This window comes from Lonchura striata, chromosome 4A (assembly GCF_050655825.1).
Source record: "Lonchura striata isolate lonStrDom1 chromosome 4A, ASM5065582v1, whole genome shotgun sequence".
In the NCBI taxonomy this organism is placed as follows: Eukaryota; Metazoa; Chordata; class Aves; order Passeriformes; family Estrildidae; genus Lonchura; species Lonchura striata.
Genome location: NC_140742.1, coordinates 19,087,000 through 19,103,334, shown reverse-complemented (window position 1 = coordinate 19,103,334; position 16,335 = coordinate 19,087,000). Strand labels below are relative to the sequence as shown.

The 16,335-nt window shown below is 46.7% G+C and overlaps 1 protein-coding gene across 8 annotated transcripts in view; it reads right to left on the bottom strand.

Moving 5' to 3' along the window:
* Positions 1–16,335, bottom strand: part of ZMYM3 (zinc finger MYM-type containing 3) — a 33,233-nt gene that overhangs the window by 11,984 nt on the left and 4,914 nt on the right. For 7 of the 8 annotated variants that reach the window (XM_085570623.1, XM_085570624.1, XM_085570625.1 and 4 more), the window contains exons 2-12: positions 10,424–11,316; positions 9,690–9,733; positions 9,221–9,293; positions 8,125–8,416; positions 7,537–7,714; positions 6,957–7,169; positions 6,223–6,373; positions 5,586–5,701; positions 1,364–1,450; positions 884–1,034; positions 130–302 (exon numbers count right to left, since the gene is read on the bottom strand). In XM_085570623.1, the coding sequence (XP_085426749.1) occupies positions 130–302; positions 884–1,034; positions 1,364–1,450; positions 5,586–5,701; positions 6,223–6,373; positions 6,957–7,169; positions 7,537–7,714; positions 8,125–8,416; positions 9,221–9,293; positions 9,690–9,733; positions 10,424–11,300 (2,355 nt within the window). In that variant the 5' untranslated portion in view covers positions 11,301–11,316. The remainder of the gene's footprint in view (positions 1–129; positions 303–883; positions 1,035–1,363; positions 1,451–5,585; positions 5,702–6,222; positions 6,374–6,956; positions 7,170–7,536; positions 7,715–8,124; positions 8,417–9,220; positions 9,294–9,689; positions 9,734–10,423; positions 11,317–16,335) is intronic. The other variant, XM_085570629.1, reaches the window with a different exon arrangement.

Below are 16,335 nucleotides of genomic sequence, written 5' to 3'. Positions count from 1 at the left end.
CAGTGCCAGGTTCTCCGCAGCAGTGCCAGCCAGACTCCAGCAGTGCGAACTTCCTCAGTGCAATGCCCACTTAACTGGGTGCCGTGCCCACCACAGCACTTAGCACAAGCTGCCAGTGCCAATACTGACCTTGAAGTACCAGAGCAAGTATTTGCTTTTGCAGTCTTCACTACAGAAGTCCCAGGTGCTGCCCTCCAGCTGCTCGGTGACCGCCCGCTGGCAGGTCTGAGAACAGTAGGTGCAGGTGATGCAGCACAGGCCCAGGTTCTTGGTGAAATCCTGTTTGTAAAGAAGCACACACCCTGCGGAGAAACAATAGGAGTGAAACCTTCCCAGGATGAACTGGGGGCCTCCCTGACCCAAACATGACCAGAATCCAGGTCTGCAGAGACAACAGAGCACACGCAACACACTGTAGGGAACAATCCAGCACTGGCCCCTAGGGCTGGGATAAGATGGGACCTCACGGGGACTTGCCATCTCTCACCTCCATGCTTCTAGGAAGAGTCTGACTCCAACCTCCTGTGTGCAGGAACCCAGCAGGCAGGGCAAGGCCAGGTCAGGCCAGCCCAGACGCAAGAGTGTAGAAGTGCATGATGACAGGAGGAGCGGAGCTGCCACCTGCTGTCTCCCCAGCCCCCAGAGAGAGAAAAGCTGTGAGAAGGCCCTCCCTAAGGACACAATGAACGGTCAAGATCTTGCCCTAGGGCCTGGCTGGACAGCAAGCCATACCCACAACAGTCCTCCCTTTGCTGCATGGCAAGGCTCTTGCCCCAAGACCTGGCTAAGACAATCTCCCCTCTGTTCCTCTCCATGCTCTCCTCTCCTCCCCCAGCATGGGCTGGCATGGGGGCTCTGCCTCTCCCATGCCTTCCCCAAGTACCTTCACTGCAGAAGTTCTTCTCCACTCCAGAGAAACGGATCTTCTCATGCAGCAGCTTCTCCTGCTTACAGTGTTCACACTGAGACACCACCCCACGCAGCCGCTTGAAGTCCTCGCAGCAGTCCTTGCAGCAGAACTGATACACCTTGTCCTGGCAAAGAGACCACAGCCAGGTCAGCCAGGCTGGCAGGAGGTTCCCATACACTTGTCAGGGAAGCAAGAGAAAGACTACAGGGCTGAGTTAAATCTCCATGTCTCCTGGCACAGGATTTGGCATGAGTGGTCTCCTCCTGCCCTTCTGACATCCTGCTGAACATCAGGAATGCAGCACTTAGCACAATCTCCAGGCACATCTCTGCAGCTAAGGCATTCAGAGGACTGGCAGAGGAGGGGCTCTGCTTAGAGCAGGGGGATGAAGTACCCAGAGGTTCTCAGCAGTGTTGGTCTCCACCTCAACATCCCCCCAGGGGAAGTCCTCACCTGCCAGTCTAGAATCTCCGGCTTCCCGCTGAACAGATTGTGACAGTAATGGCAGTTGAGGTGGATCCCACCTTCTGGGCTGGTGCGCTGCAGGAGACAGAGACAGCTCATGGCGGGAGAGCAGTTGGAGGGCAGCAGTCACCTGCCTCACAATGCCACCTCCTTTATGGCTCCCAGCCTGCCTGTCCCCCATCAGACCTGCTGCCACTATGGGGACTCAGTCAGTCCATCACATCATGTCTCAAGCTCCTGGAGGGATGATTCTTGAGAGCAATTTCACTTTGCTTCCAATGTGCTCAGTCTAGCTTGTCTCAGGAAGGCAAGATTTCAACCTGCCATGCCACTGGATTTGAAAATTTGAATGATTCTTGGGGGTCTGGTGGTTGAGATGACCCCAAGATTGTAAAAAGTCTTTTTCTCCCAGCCTGCACAGCCAAAGAAGAAGTTGGAATGCACAGTGTTGGCTTCTCAAAGTTGTTTCTTTTCTCTTATCTATAACATTCTTTCTCAAGGAGCTGGGTCTGTCTAGCAGGTCAGTCTGCGACAGACTCCCACCCCCTTGGAGTGGTGTTACCATTTTATACCAAAAACTACATGTGCTATGTTTACAATAATGTGCCAATATCTATCATCTATGTTATCTACCTTAAACCAATAGAAAAGTGTCACCATCACAGCAAGACATGGAGGGCAAGATGAAGGAGAAGGTCAGGACACACCCAAATCCCTCCATCTTGTCCCCTTGAACCCCTTCTTAAAATCCTAAAATTCTAATTTTTCACTGTGTTAATTCAACTACCACACTACTCAAACCCTTGTGGCTTGTAATTCCTCATACAAAGTTGGCAGGTTTTTCCATGGGCTAAAATCGAAGCCACAGGTGTTTTTGACTTCATGCCAAGGTCTTCTAGCCCCCTGCTAGGGTCTCAAGACAGCCAGGGCAACCAGAGGGATGTCCTGGGTTCCCACAAATGATGAGGGCTCTATTTCCTCTTCTGAGGATTTCTCTAAAAGTTCTTGCAGCACAGGTAACCAATTTCTATTTTCAAGATAATGCAACTTAAGAATTCAAGCAGCCTCTCATCCCATTTTCTGCTAGATGAATCTGCAAGATTAAACAGCATTTGGTGTCCTGTCTACAACCCATTTAGCATTTGGTGTCTTATCCACAAGGATATACTTATAAATAAAGTAATTCCTGATTTTCTTTCTGGTAACTTCAGATAAGACATTCTGCAAGTGCCTCAGTACAAGTGTTTTTCAAGCCCAAATTTAATTTTTGGATTTTTTTTTTCAGAATACTTCCTATTTTAGTTCAGCATTGAAAATTAAGTGGACATTGGAGAACATCCTTCCTATGTGCATCATTCTAGGCTGCTCTTTTGCTCCCTGGCCCTCAAACATTAATTCTACATTTGCCTGCTTGTACTTGCAATAAATTAATCCTTCCCTGTGTGGCTGTAAACCGAGATGTTCATACTGAATAGTTTATCTGCTGTAATTCCATAGCCTTTTCAAAATCCTTACTTTCCAGGATTTGCATCTCCACACTACGTGAGTAAGACTGACACAGGATCTTACACTGAAACTGCTTTTAAGCACACATTAGGAGTAACCAGCCTTGTCAATTAATCCAATTGCTTTGCTTTGTGTGACTACCCTGAATGCAGCATGGACTAACACTTCAACAGTTTTTGTTTAATCTGCTAAATTTCATCATGCTTACTTTGACTTTATTGCCAAATGATCAATGAAGATGTTGAAGTCCTTGGGCTTAACACTGATCCCCAAGAAGCCATTTTAAAACATTCTCTTCAGTGTTTTTTCTTTGACAAGTGTGTTCTGAGATCTGCTAGCAAGACAGTTCCTTGCCCAGGTGATGCATGGGTTTACTCATATGTTTACAATGCTGATTTTATACGGTAATAATTCAAGTTAGATAAATTAATGAAGTCCCAGTTGGGAAAAGGGGAAAAGTTGCAACAATTTCTAAAATGGGTAGAAAGGAGGACCCTGGGAACAACTGAACTGTGCAGTGCCTGTGAAGATCATGGAACAGATCCTTCTAGAAGCTGTGCTGAGGCATATGAAGGACAAAGGTGCCAACACAGCCAACACAGTTGCACCAAGGGGAAGTCCTGCCTGACCAGCCTAGTTGTCTTCCTCAATGGAGTGACTACATCAGTGGAAAAGCAAAGACCTATAGGTGTCATCTCTCTGGACTTCTGTAGTCTTTGGCACAGTTCCCCACAACATTCTTCTCTTTACACTGGAGAAAGATGATTTGATGGCTGGACTGTTTGGTGGATGAAGAATTTGGTTGGGTGGATGCATCCAGAAGGTAGCGGCCTAAAGTTCAATGTCCAGATGGACATCAGTGACAAGTGGTGACCCTCAGGGGCCTGTCCTGGGACCAGGACTGTTTCATGTCTTTATCAAGGACACAGTGGATTGAGAGCACCCTCAGCAGGTTTGCAGATGACACCAAGCTGAGTCGTTCAGTTGAAATGCCTGAGGGACAGAGTGACAGCCAGAGGGACCTGGACAGGCTCCAGCAGTGGCCCACGGGAATCCCACAAGGTTCAACAAGGCCAATGCGAGGTGCTGCAGCTGGGTCAGGGCAACCCCAGCACCGATCCAGGATGGGGGATGAAGGATGGAGAGCAGCCCTGCTGAGGACCTGGAGGTGCTGGTGCATGAGAGGCTGGGAATGAGCTGGCAGCATGAGCTCACAGCCCAGCAAGCCCAGTGTGTCCTGGGCTGCCCAAAAAGCAGCATGACCAGCAGATCAAGGGAGGGGATTCTGCCCCTCTGCTCCACTCTGGTGAGGCCCCACCTGCACTGCTGCCTCCAGCTCTGGGGTCCCCAGCACAGGAAGGACATGGACCTGTTGGAGCGAGCCCAGAGGAGGCCATGAAGATGATCAGAGGGTTGGAACAGTTCTCCTGTCAAGAAAGGCTGAGAGTTGCGATTATTCAGCTTAGAGAAGGCTCTTGGGAGACCTTATTGTGGCCTTTCAATACTTAAAAGGGGGCTTGTAAGCAAGATGGGGACACATGTTTTGGCAGAGCCTGTTGCAATAGGACAAGGGGTAATAATTTTAACCTAAAAGAGGGCATATTGAGATTAGCTATAAAGCATTTTTTTTTACAATGTGGATGGCAAAACACTGGTACGGGTAGGTGCCCCAACCCTGGAAATATTCAAGATCAGATCGGACACGGCTCTCAGCATCCTGATCTAATTGAAGATGTCCCTGCTCACTGCAGGGGAGGTTGGCCCAGATGACATCCAAGGTCCCTTTCAACCCAAACTGTCCTATGATTCTAGTCTTATGAAGTCTACAACACTAAAAGCTCTATAGCTACACTACTCACTGTTTGTGACCTCAGTAATCAAGGATTCATAAAATTCCCAAACAAACAACCCACCAAAAAACCCCAACCAACCAAATGCCTCTACTCCCCCCCCCCGCCCCCCACCCCAGCAAAAATAAAGCCCCAGACAAACCAAATCTCAAAATGAAATGCTGCAAGTGCTGGTAACTCACTCTTACCTCTAGATTTTCTATGTTTTCTCAGTTGCCCAAGACATGTCCTGGCCTGAGTTTCTCAGGTCTTCCTGGCTGTTACTTTGTTCTTTGACAACTGTACAAAACTAAAATTCTTGAAATTGCCTATTAAAACCACAGACATCTCACATATGCTGAAACTTAACATAAGATTACAAATCACCAGTCAAGCCTTTGAGGATTATTAAACAAGAGGTATTCAGGCCTGCTAGTTATAAATTTTTAGACAACACATCCTGGAAGACTTATGTTTCTCAGTGACACCTGGCTGAGAGGGCAGCTCTTCCCCTTTCCACCCAGCTATCAGGTGTGCACTGGTGCTTTGCTGACTTACTTGTGCATTTGCTTTTGCTCTCCTAAGGCCACTCTATCTCAAATCACTCATGCAGCACAGCTCTGCACTGCCCTCCTGCTGATAGACATAACCTGACAGACAGGAATGAACTACAGCCCACTTCATCCCAATGGAGGATGGGGGAGATAGAGCCAAGACTGGGATTTGAGCAATCACAGTCACTGCAACTCCTGTGTTCCAGAAGAGACTTTCTTAGGAACCCTCCCTGAGGAGCTCAAGGAAGGTGGAGCCTCTGCTTTGTGTGAAAGGAGGCATGAGCTCCATGGCCCTGCCCAGCATGAAGGATATTTCAGTACCTGGAATTTGGTCCAGCAGCTGGGGCTGCAGAACTGGTAGACAACCCGGTCTGTCTTGTTGTAATAGCAGGGTTCAGATAAACTCTTTCTGCAGAAGCTGCAGGGTCTAGGGGGACCTGATGGAACAGACAGGAATTGGTGAGGGCAGCAGCACAGGATGTGGGACTGGATTCTGAGGATGGCATGCAAGCTACTCACTCATCCTCAGTCTGACAAGCTATTACCAAAAAGCAAGGGACAAGAACGCCAGGAAACTAAGAGCACCAGATTCCACTAGGACAGAAATGTTAAACAGATGGACAGCAGAGTGGTTCACGGAAGTGAACCAGGCTTGATAGGAATTTGGACAAAACAGGCTGCAATATTTGTCCCACTCCTGGACACCCCAGTATACCATGTAATGGGAAGGGCAAGGCCAGCACAATCCAGCACACAACTGCTCCCTGCATTCACAAGAAGCAATGTACAATACCCTCTATTAAGATGTCTACATGCTGCAAGGGTTCCTCCCTCTGCACTTCCACTTGTCTCACTTTACTCTTTTACCTTCTTTTCAGTCCCATCCACAAGCAATAAACAATACCAAGGAAGGAATTAAATACAGAGGTGATGATTCCCTCTACACAGGTGCTCTTACCAACTAAGCCTGACTGCTTCACTTTGTGAGAGGTAGTGCAGCAAATGGAGCAGAACAGGCCCATCTTGCCACTGCGATCCACGTTGGGCAGCATGTCGAAGTTCTTGCACAGTGTCTTGCACCACATGCAGGGGTAGACCCGAGTGTTCTTCTGCAAACACAAAGCAGAACAGAGCTTCCAGGAGACCATCACAACTGGCAAGGTCCAGCTACGACATCCCACCCCACTACAGGACTGCTGTCCTGCACTGACCACCTGATGCCAGGGACAGGCTCACAGTCTGCAGATTCAGGTAATGGCAGCAAAAAAACCTGCCTTTGGCACTTCAACTTCTCATTTCAAGAGTAGCCTGGCAGGAATACAGAGTTTGGCAACCCCTTCCAAGACAGTTAAGTGAAGACTGCTCAGGTGACAGGGGAACATACCCAGCCCAGCCTTATGGAGACATCCAGAAGACAGTCCATGCTAATTGCATATACCAGTGTCACTCTACCATCAGCTCACTGACTTTCTGATGCATGCTTGGGTCCATGGTGGACCCCATGCAGATGAAATAAATTCTGTTTACCTGCTTCAGTTTCCCCACAGCAATCTTTTAACTGCTTTGTCAGCAATCAAAGACTAAGGGGATTTGAATCACCTGCTATTTAATGAAATTCTCTGTGCCACACCAAGCAAAGTTGCTGTGTGCCCACACAGAACCTCTCCACCCCAGGCAGCTGCCCCCACACACCTTCTTGTAACTGTTGAGACACGCAGAGTTGCAAAAGCGTTTTTGCTGGCCTTCATGGAAGAGGTACTCCAGGGGCAAGCCCTTGTTGTAGATATAAAGTCCACAGTTGTCACAGCAGTTCGTTTTCAGCCCCTTGGTGGCCCGGAACTTGGTGAAGCAGGCATCACTGCAGATGCGGTGAACCACGTTCCCGTTGCTGACCTCGTGCTGGATCTGCAGAGACATCACTGCTGTTACTCCCCAAACCACCACAGGCCTCCTTCCAATGCAGCTGTACCACTACAAGCACAGCCCTTGGGACAGCAGGCACTAAAACTCTAGAAAGTGCCATACTGGAAGCTGGTGTGGACTCAGGGTAGCCTCCCTTGCCAAAAGTCAGAGGAGCAACTGGGAGAGCAGAGTGATAGGAACCACTGAGCCTCAGGGCATAGAAAAGCTTGGGAGTGAGCCCAAGCCAGCTCAGGCCTGAGGCCTCAGACCACAAGAAAACCCGGCAAATGCCCTGGTCTTGACCAAGACTAAGTGCTGCGAGTCCTAAGCACTTCATCCAGGACATGGGAAGGACGAGGGATTTGCTTACCTCGCCAGGTTTGTGGCAAACACTGCAGCGGCTGGTGTCTGAAGGATCTGCAGACTGAGGTGCTGGTCTGTGCTGCTGGGCCTCGTAGAGGGAAAGGCAGACAGAGGTACAGAACTCATGGAAAGAGCCACCAGAACCAATCTGGGCAACCACAGAGTCCTTGGTGTTCCAGATCTCCCTGGGGATCAGGAGGGGATGCGTTAGCGCAGGGACACGTGTGTCCTGCCGCAAAGAGATAGGATGGCTCACTGCAATGTACAGGACTTTTTGGTGTCCCAAAAAGCTGGCAAGAACTGTCCTGGCCCAGGGGAGTGGTGCCTGAAGACAGAGCATGCAGGAGGTTGTTTTGAGGGGAAGCTGGAATATGGGGCACTAAGTCTGGAGACAGGCAGAGAAAGAAAGAATGTGAAGGGGTTGTAGGGAGCATGGGATAGGCAGTGTATGAAAGAAGACATGGGGCAGCAGCTAGCAGTGGGCAGGAGTGATGTGGGTGAACAAGGGCCAGAAGGGGACTGGCAGGAGAGCTGTGCAGCAGGTGAGGGGGGTAACAAGCATGGGAGCACTGAGGCAAGGGGAATAAACACATACTTTTTGCAGAAGGTGCATATCTTCTTGCCAGGTGGTTTTTTTGAGAAGGTGGTGAGACAAGAGCTGGAGCAGAAGAGCTGAGGAAGCCCTTTTCGCTGGTAGGCGGTCTGGCCCTTCTGCAGCGGGGTCCGGCAGTTGGCACACGTCATCTTGGTGAAGGTGGAGCGGGCGGCTCGCTGCGCCATCTGAGCGCGCAGCGACATCCGAGTGGAGCGGCGTGTACGGAAAGGAACGAAATCCTCGTCGTTGGGATCATCCACCATTGCATCAGAGTCTTCATCAGAGACTGGAACTGCAAAGCACCAGAGGAAGATCAGAAACCCCTCATTAGAAAATGAGAAATTCTGCTGTGGGACACATGCTGGGATTTTCTGAGTCACTTTTCTAGAGTCCTTTTAGGTACTCTTTTCCTGTCTGGGTGGAATGATAAAGGGACCCTTAAAAGAAATTCTGTTGTAATTGGAGATAAATCAAGAGGTGTTTAAACAAACTAGGCTTAAATACAATTCCTGTCTAGGAAGTCATGATATGCCAAAGTTGAGCAGAAGCCCAAAGTGTGAACATCTACCCTATAAGAACTGTTAGATTGGAAAGGGAACATGCTGATCACCAGATTCTAGCATAGGCAGGCAATAAAGGAGCAACACACAAATACTAGGGAATGCCAGGGTGACATTCAGTATCTCAAAGAACAGACACTTCATGTACTTCTCCAGGAAAATCTCCAAAATGCAACCTTCCTTCAGACAGCCTGCTCACATAGAGAGAAAGGAAGAAAGTTCCTGGGTGAGGAGATGGAAGATGGGTTTCCTGGGAACAGCCCCGAATCTCACCCTGTTACTTAGTGCTTGGTGCCCACACACCACTGTAAAAATACTACAAGACTCCCTGTTTTGACCTAAGTGTCCCGAGAAAGCAAGGCAAGTACCCCAGGATGAAGATCTGTGGGCTGAAAGGACCTGTCCTGTGTAGAAGGGAAGTCTGCATGGAAGTTCCAGAGTTCCCACTGTACTCACACCATGAACTACCTGCCCACAAAGGATCTGGGCCATTCTCTCTGGCTGAAAACAGGGATTGGCCAACCCCCATTACTCACTGCTCTCTGAGGAGTTCACAGTCTCAGGCCTGACAGTTTCTGATCTTCTGGGTCGTTCACTTCTTTTGTGCTCCTAGAAGACATTCAGAAAATAGTTAGGCTAACTAGCAGCTAGGACAACCATGGATAAATATCCCAGATTATGGTGAAGTTCCAACTTCTGGGATTTGGTTGCCCAATACCTAGGTTGAAAACGGATAAAACTCCATGGATACCTGAGCAGAGCTGGCAAGACAGAGGAGAGGGGGAAGTAGGCTTATGAGAATGACATTTCAGCTGAGGGTAGCAGGGACACACTGAAGCCACATTACAGCATAGTGGCAGTGCACAGGGATCATTCTGTCACAGGAGTCATGCAAACTCCTTTCCAGAGGGCTGACAAGACAGCCAGTGTCCCTCACAGAGTCTGGCAACTGCCAGCCACATTCTCTGCTCCTGTACCATACATACTTGACTGCATTCTCCTCACCTTCTCAGCTGGCAGCTCGCTTCCCTTCCCAGACAGGCTTTCTCCTGGAACAGAATCACAGAAGAATCTTGTATCTAACATCTTGCTTTTCTCCAAAAAAAGAGCACAGGTGTTCTCCAAATGCAGCCACCCTTTGGGTCAGTCAGCACATGAAGCCTCAGCCTGTCCTGGCTATCAAGTACAGTTCTGGTGGTGGAAGGCTCCTAAACCCACCATTTGTAGCTGCAGATCCAAACACACAGACCGGGAGGAGCCCTGTAAGGGGGAGACCTCCCTGCATGGGGGAGGCAGGCTGGGTGGGGAGTTACCTCCAACTGCTTCTGAACATCAAGACTGAGCATCTCCTGGGGATGACCAGCCTGGGCAGAGGAACTTTGCCTGCTGAAAACACCTGCTGGTGACCCTAAGTTCCAGCAGTCTCCAGCAATGGAGGGCATGAGCTAAGCTGATGTGCAGCCACAGCTTTACTGGGGAAGCTCCTTGCTTCCACAAGCACCAAAAAAACCAAAATTCAGTTCAAGCTATGAAAGCTAGAGCAAGAGCTTGTGCAAACCAGAACATTATTCCCTTTACATAAGAGGCTTTGACCAAATCTAGACCATCAAAAGAGTCAGCTATTTCCATAGCAGGGGATGAGCTGGAATGCAGAGCAGACTCCAGCTTCAGCAATGTGCAGCTGGATGACCTCCTGAGTGAAAGAAAGGAAGCCAGGTTCTGCTGAGCCAACAACTTACCTGTTGGTGGTAAGGCTTCCTGTGCTTTGAGTACACTGTTTTGTTTAAGTGAGTTCTTCCCATTATCATCCCCTTCCTCTGCCCGGTTTTTCTCCACAGGCTCAGGGGGCAAAGCTGCAGTTCTGTTGTCTGTGCTCAGTTGCATCTCTGCCTCCCCTGCCAGCCCTTCCCTCTGCACAGGTGAGCTTTTCCTTGGTGCCTTCAACTTCATCTTCTTTGTTTGTTTAAGACTGAGTTGGGGTGGGGGCACTGTGGGACCTGAGGACTGTGCTGTAGTTTCTTCTGTGTCTGGGGCACTGCTGAGGTCCCTGGAGTCAGGGACAGGTTGTTTGGGTGATTCAGGGGCATTGTCAACAGACAGTGCAGGAATAGCAGCAGCACCATCTTCTCTTACATCCCCAGAACAATTTTTTGGTGCATTCTTCTCTTCTTTCCCTGTTTCTGGACCAACAGCTTCTCTAGACAGGGCAGATGAGTCTGCTGGTCTGCCCTCCACGTCCTGGGAAGGTTGTGCCTTACACAGCCCATCCAGACCCTCTGGTTTATCCACCAACTCAGAAGTTTTACCCAAATCATCTAAGACACCAGGTCTCTCCAGCATACCCAAGACATCAGGTTTATCTAGAACACAGTCATTTGATTTATTTAGTTCAGACACGCTGTCTGCTTTCACTACAAGGTCCAAGTCCTCATCTGCAGTCATCTGCTTGGATTGATCCCAGCCAGGGGGCTGAAGAACTGAAACTTCCTGGGTAGAAGCTGTTTGGGAGCCCAGGAGATCTTCACCAAACTCCATGTCAGCAGGGAGATCACCAATGAGCGGGTTGTCAGGCAAGGACAGAGGGTCCAAAGATCCTGAAAATTCACTTGAATCCATTTAGAGAAGATGGAAACTGGAAATAAGAGAGAGACTTGCAAGTTAATGAAAAGCAGTCTAACATAGAACATGAACTGTCCATTCTTCTGAACATTGCTGGAGTAAAACAAGGCCCAAGAATGCTGCCAGGGCATAACCAGGATACCAGATACCAGTAGGTAAATCACCTCTACTCGTGAGGGTACAAAGGTCATCAGCAGGATGCAGCAGCAGCATCCTTTGGGGCCTTTGGGAACTCTACAGTCCTCACACACCTCACCACAGCAAACAAACTTGCTTATGCTAAATGACACACTGGGGTATCAGCAATGGCTCGAGCACCAATTCAGGAGGCTCCAGACTGATGTTCTGTGGTAATATCCCCAGCCCTGCCTTCTTCTCTATCCAAATAATCTGGTCTGTCCTTCCTCCTGATCTGTTCTTATGGAGCTAACATATTTTTAATTTTTAAAATACCTTCTTTCTCTCAAACATAGAGGTAGAAATAACTCCTTTTAAGCCCTGAAGTGTGAGTATTAACAAGATGTACTAATCTTAGCATGCATTAATCTTGTCAGAGGACAGATATAAACAATGTTACAGTATAACTACAGCTACTGTATAGCCCCAAAACTACCTAGGCTAATATTCAGACATGGAACAACTGGAAAACCTTAAGTTCAACTAGGACTAGTTCTAAAGGTGGTAAAGCTCTGATGTTAAAAGCAGTCATAAGAAGAACAAATAGCAAGATAGACATAAGCAAGCAATGCAGAGTCAGGAAAAAAGACCAGTGTGACTTTGCAGGGCTTAAACAGTGACTTGAACAGGAAGGTGTGATGCAGACTGCCAACCTCAGAGGGAAAGTTACAGCCCAGCTTCCTCACGGTTGACATTATCATAAGACAGAAAGGTCAAGAATTTGACATGAGGCAAGTAATACAGTCTAAAACTGAATTATACCCCCACAAGGAGACAATGGTTGACCAACTTGAAGAGGGAAAGGGAGAAGCTGGAGTCTGCCAGTGGGAAGGCAGTGTTAAGACTTGAAGTAACACTGTGTCCCCAAACAGGCTCTAAGTAGACACTACAAAAAGGCACTAGACTCAAATGATGTGGCAACAACCTATCCCTCACGATCAGAGTAATTCCAAATCTAAATTTAGCACTGTTTTAAGCCCTGAATGAGAAGACATGGTATTTTTGATTATTTGGGCTTACTGCAGGCATAACTCATCTATATCAATGAAAGAGGAAGCCTGATATAATTTCACTGATGATGGCTGTTCAACTCTATTTTCATATCCTTCCCTCCAAAAAGACAAGCAAATTTTCACTCACAAATTATTTGCTCAGAACTAAACAGAACATACTTGGACAGAGAATGTACCCAAATTCTGAAATTTACAGAAGCAGGAATTTAAGGAAATCATACCCAACAACTGGATTTCAAAGCCACTGCCTCCTTATTTTATCTAAATACACAGTAATGTTTTGTGTTTCCTGGTGGCAGATAAAGCACTGTTCCCACAATCCCAAACAGCAACTAAAGCATATATAATCTTTATAAATGCTCAGCAAGTTTCACCCCCAAAGACTTTGGTGTTTCTGTTCACTTTTAGTTAGAAGATGAGACAAAACTTTTAGAATAAGCCAATTGCAGAGCAATGCAGGATCTAATACATGTTTTAGATTGGCTGACATAAACAAGAATAAAGTGAAATAGAAACAAAGACATCTGAAAGAAAGATCCTAAGGATCTGAAGTAGATGAGAACCCTTCCAAGATGATGCATGTTTTTTTTCTGCTGCTCAGAATATGAGCAATGTCTCCTGCTCAAAGATATTCCCCACCCAGTTTCACAGACAGACAGCTGACCCTACAATAATAAATAACCTCAAGGCATCCAGATGAAGGAAAATTTATTTATAGGCATACTTAACAGAGCTAACATACCCCTCAGAATCACACTTTGCACAAGTTTGCAATGAACCACTAAGGTGGCACTCCTAACATAATTCCCACTTTCAGCTGGCCTAGTCTTTGCTTGGTAGAAACAGACCCTGGAAACATTTGGAGAGTAAGAAATCCACTTGGGCATTCCCTTCCAGAGCATAACGCAAGCAATAATCTACAAACTTATCCTGTAACCCATGTTACAAGTGGATCAAAGGCATCTGGTTTAACAGTGTACACTTTAACACTGCTTTCAAACTTTGGGTGACACAATACAAGACAAAACTCTGACTTAATGGCAACGTCCTTGACTGACAGAAAAGTCTGAGACCAGAAGTATTCTGCAGATTAAGGCAACTCCAAACTATCAGGATGTGGCTGGAACAGAACTTTCTGCAGAGGCAAGGCTGCAGTAAGAGCACTCACTCACATGCTCTATTTGGAAGCATAGCCCCCTGTGCTCGAGGTCCTGTCCCCTCTCATCACTCTGTCTGAATCCTCCCAGCAGAACAGCTCACGTGCTCTGGAGAAGGAATCAAAACTTCTTCTTAGGACTGCAAAGCTAAGGACTGCTGCAGTCAGTTCAATGAAAGGACCACATACTCCTGCTCCTTTTCACACCAAGAATGGATACCTGGGGAGAGAGTATAAGAAACACAACTAAAAGGATGTTCCTCTTCAGCACATCCCCCACTCAAGGACTCAGCTGCTGAAGATCCACTTGGCTTGAGCTGCACTGACAATGTCCCTGTTAAGAGTCTGTACTGGGCAAATCCTCTGTGAATCTGCCTAATCCTACTTTGAACCAATTTATACTTTGAACTTCCTAAAATTCCAATGATTTTAAGTCCTGCAGCTTAACATTTAGTTTTTAGAAGTATTTCCCTTTTGTTTATTTTCAACCTGCTGCAGCAGAGCTCCAAGGTGATACAGGGCAGATGAATGCCAACTCTTGATATATTTAAAAGAAACTAGAAAAGCTGATGGAGTTAAGAGTTGAGGCTGGACTCTAGGTGATGCTGACGAACAGTGTGAGTGGGAAAGCACAGAACGTCCCTGACAATGAATTCTTTATAGCGGCTTTCAACTACCAGCTGATAAGGATGAGGAAGGTGGCTCTCAAAATAGGAAAGAATGGTATTTTCCAGTTCTGTGGGTTGTTCTGAAATCAAACTCAACTTGAAGAAATTAGAGCTGCTCTTCTGCAGCAAGGTAAGAAGCTCTGTCTGCTCCAGCCAGTCAGATTTGTCTGGGCCTTCTGTTGAGCTTCACAGTGAGTTAAGCTGCAAACAGACCATGCACTTTATCTCTGGTAAAGTCTTTTCTCACTTTCCACAACAGAAACAGAATAGCTTATTGTTTCTGGCAGGTGCTGAAATGATCCACCACAAGTCATCACCTCTCTTATTCCAGGACCAGCTAATGCACAGCTTAGATCACTGGGCTGTTCAAAATCTTCATCTTTTCCAGTCACATAACTGACAGCAACAAGAGTACAGTGCAATATGACTTGGCCAAACCAAGAGGAGGCAGTGTGCTAAAATCCTGCACTTAGCAGTATATATAACTGCACAATTTGGGAGCTCCTTACTTAGGAGTAAGTACTCCCGGGAGTATTCAGTAAGAGATACATTCTTGGGAAAAACAAGTTGAAGGAGCAAAGTCTCTTGCACAACAGTCTGCAGCAGAATGCTTCTCAGGTAGCAAATAAGCATTTCCAAGGAAGTGATGGGGCAGCTGAAGGTCCTCCGCAAGTGAGCAGGACTGGCACAGAACACAACACTGATGTACCTGTACCAGTACCTGTGACTACCAGACCTGCCAGCTCCTTCTGCCAAAGAGGGGCAACTGGATCTTCTCTCGTATCTGGAAGCTCAAAGTGCAACATCTCTGCCAGGACACTTAAGCACATCCAAGTGACTGTCTGGGACTTTTTCCAGCTTATTAAAGACATCAGTGCTGCTGTAGCTCAGGTAACCATTAGCAGGGGAATTTGCGGCCTACCTACAGAAATGAGGATCTACCATCAAACGTTTAATTAAAAATAGATAGCGAGAAAAAAATGCTGTTATTACTCCCTCCTGATGAAGAGAGCATCTCAGAAGTCTTTACAGCCCACCAAAAAAAAAAAAAAAAAAAAAATCCCACAGCCATGCAGCTACTGCTCTCCTCTAGTGAAGGAACAGCAACTGCTTGGGTATCTGTCCTGGACTTCTGTTCACGGACATGTATTCAGAATTCCAATTCTTTTGAAGGCTGAAGGATTATCTTCTTCACTATTAGAGATAATTTGAAATATGAAAATAATTAACTACAAGCTACAAAAGATGCTTAAATCAACATTTCATCCACTTCCCATCTACAAGGTCTGTAAGACCTAAACAGAGCTTGGGCAGAAGCTTCTATTTTTTTGTGCCAAATTTTTGAACAGACAGTAACACTCCACCTAGTATTTCTCAACAAAAATGGTATCAATACACAGAGTTCAATCAATAAAACATTAAGAAAGTCTTGTGGTGTCCTACCAGCATGGTTTCAGTCAACATATCTTCATCAGCAACATTATACTTTGAGTGGTGAGTACAGCAGAAGCCAACTTCTCTGCTGTGACTTATCTGAGTTTATCAGGACAGCTGATAGCATTCTAAATTCAAGCACTGCAAACCTTTATTATGTATTGGCTAACTCACTTCAACACAAATGAATTTACAAATCATCAGTAAGCTAAGCACATTACTGTGGACCGTGTTGTAGTCTAGTCAAAATTCTCCAGAAAGGAGCAGAAAGGATTTTGTTACTTACTAGTATTTTTGGAGAAGCAGCTCTCTGAGCTGCGAACTCAAAGAGCACAAAGCCCACTTGGTGACATTCAGTACAGTGCTACTTGCACACAATGCCATGTTAGATAATAATTCTTGGCTACCATCTACAATTGATAACAGTTATTGTAGATCTTCCAATTATTGGAAGAGTTGAGATGCTTCAAATAATAATTTAAAAAAAAAATCTGACACAGTAACACAAGAATCCCATTGCTTCATGAATCAGCCATGGTTTAGAAAACACCCTCCACTACTAAAGCTATTTTGTTCCCTGAAAA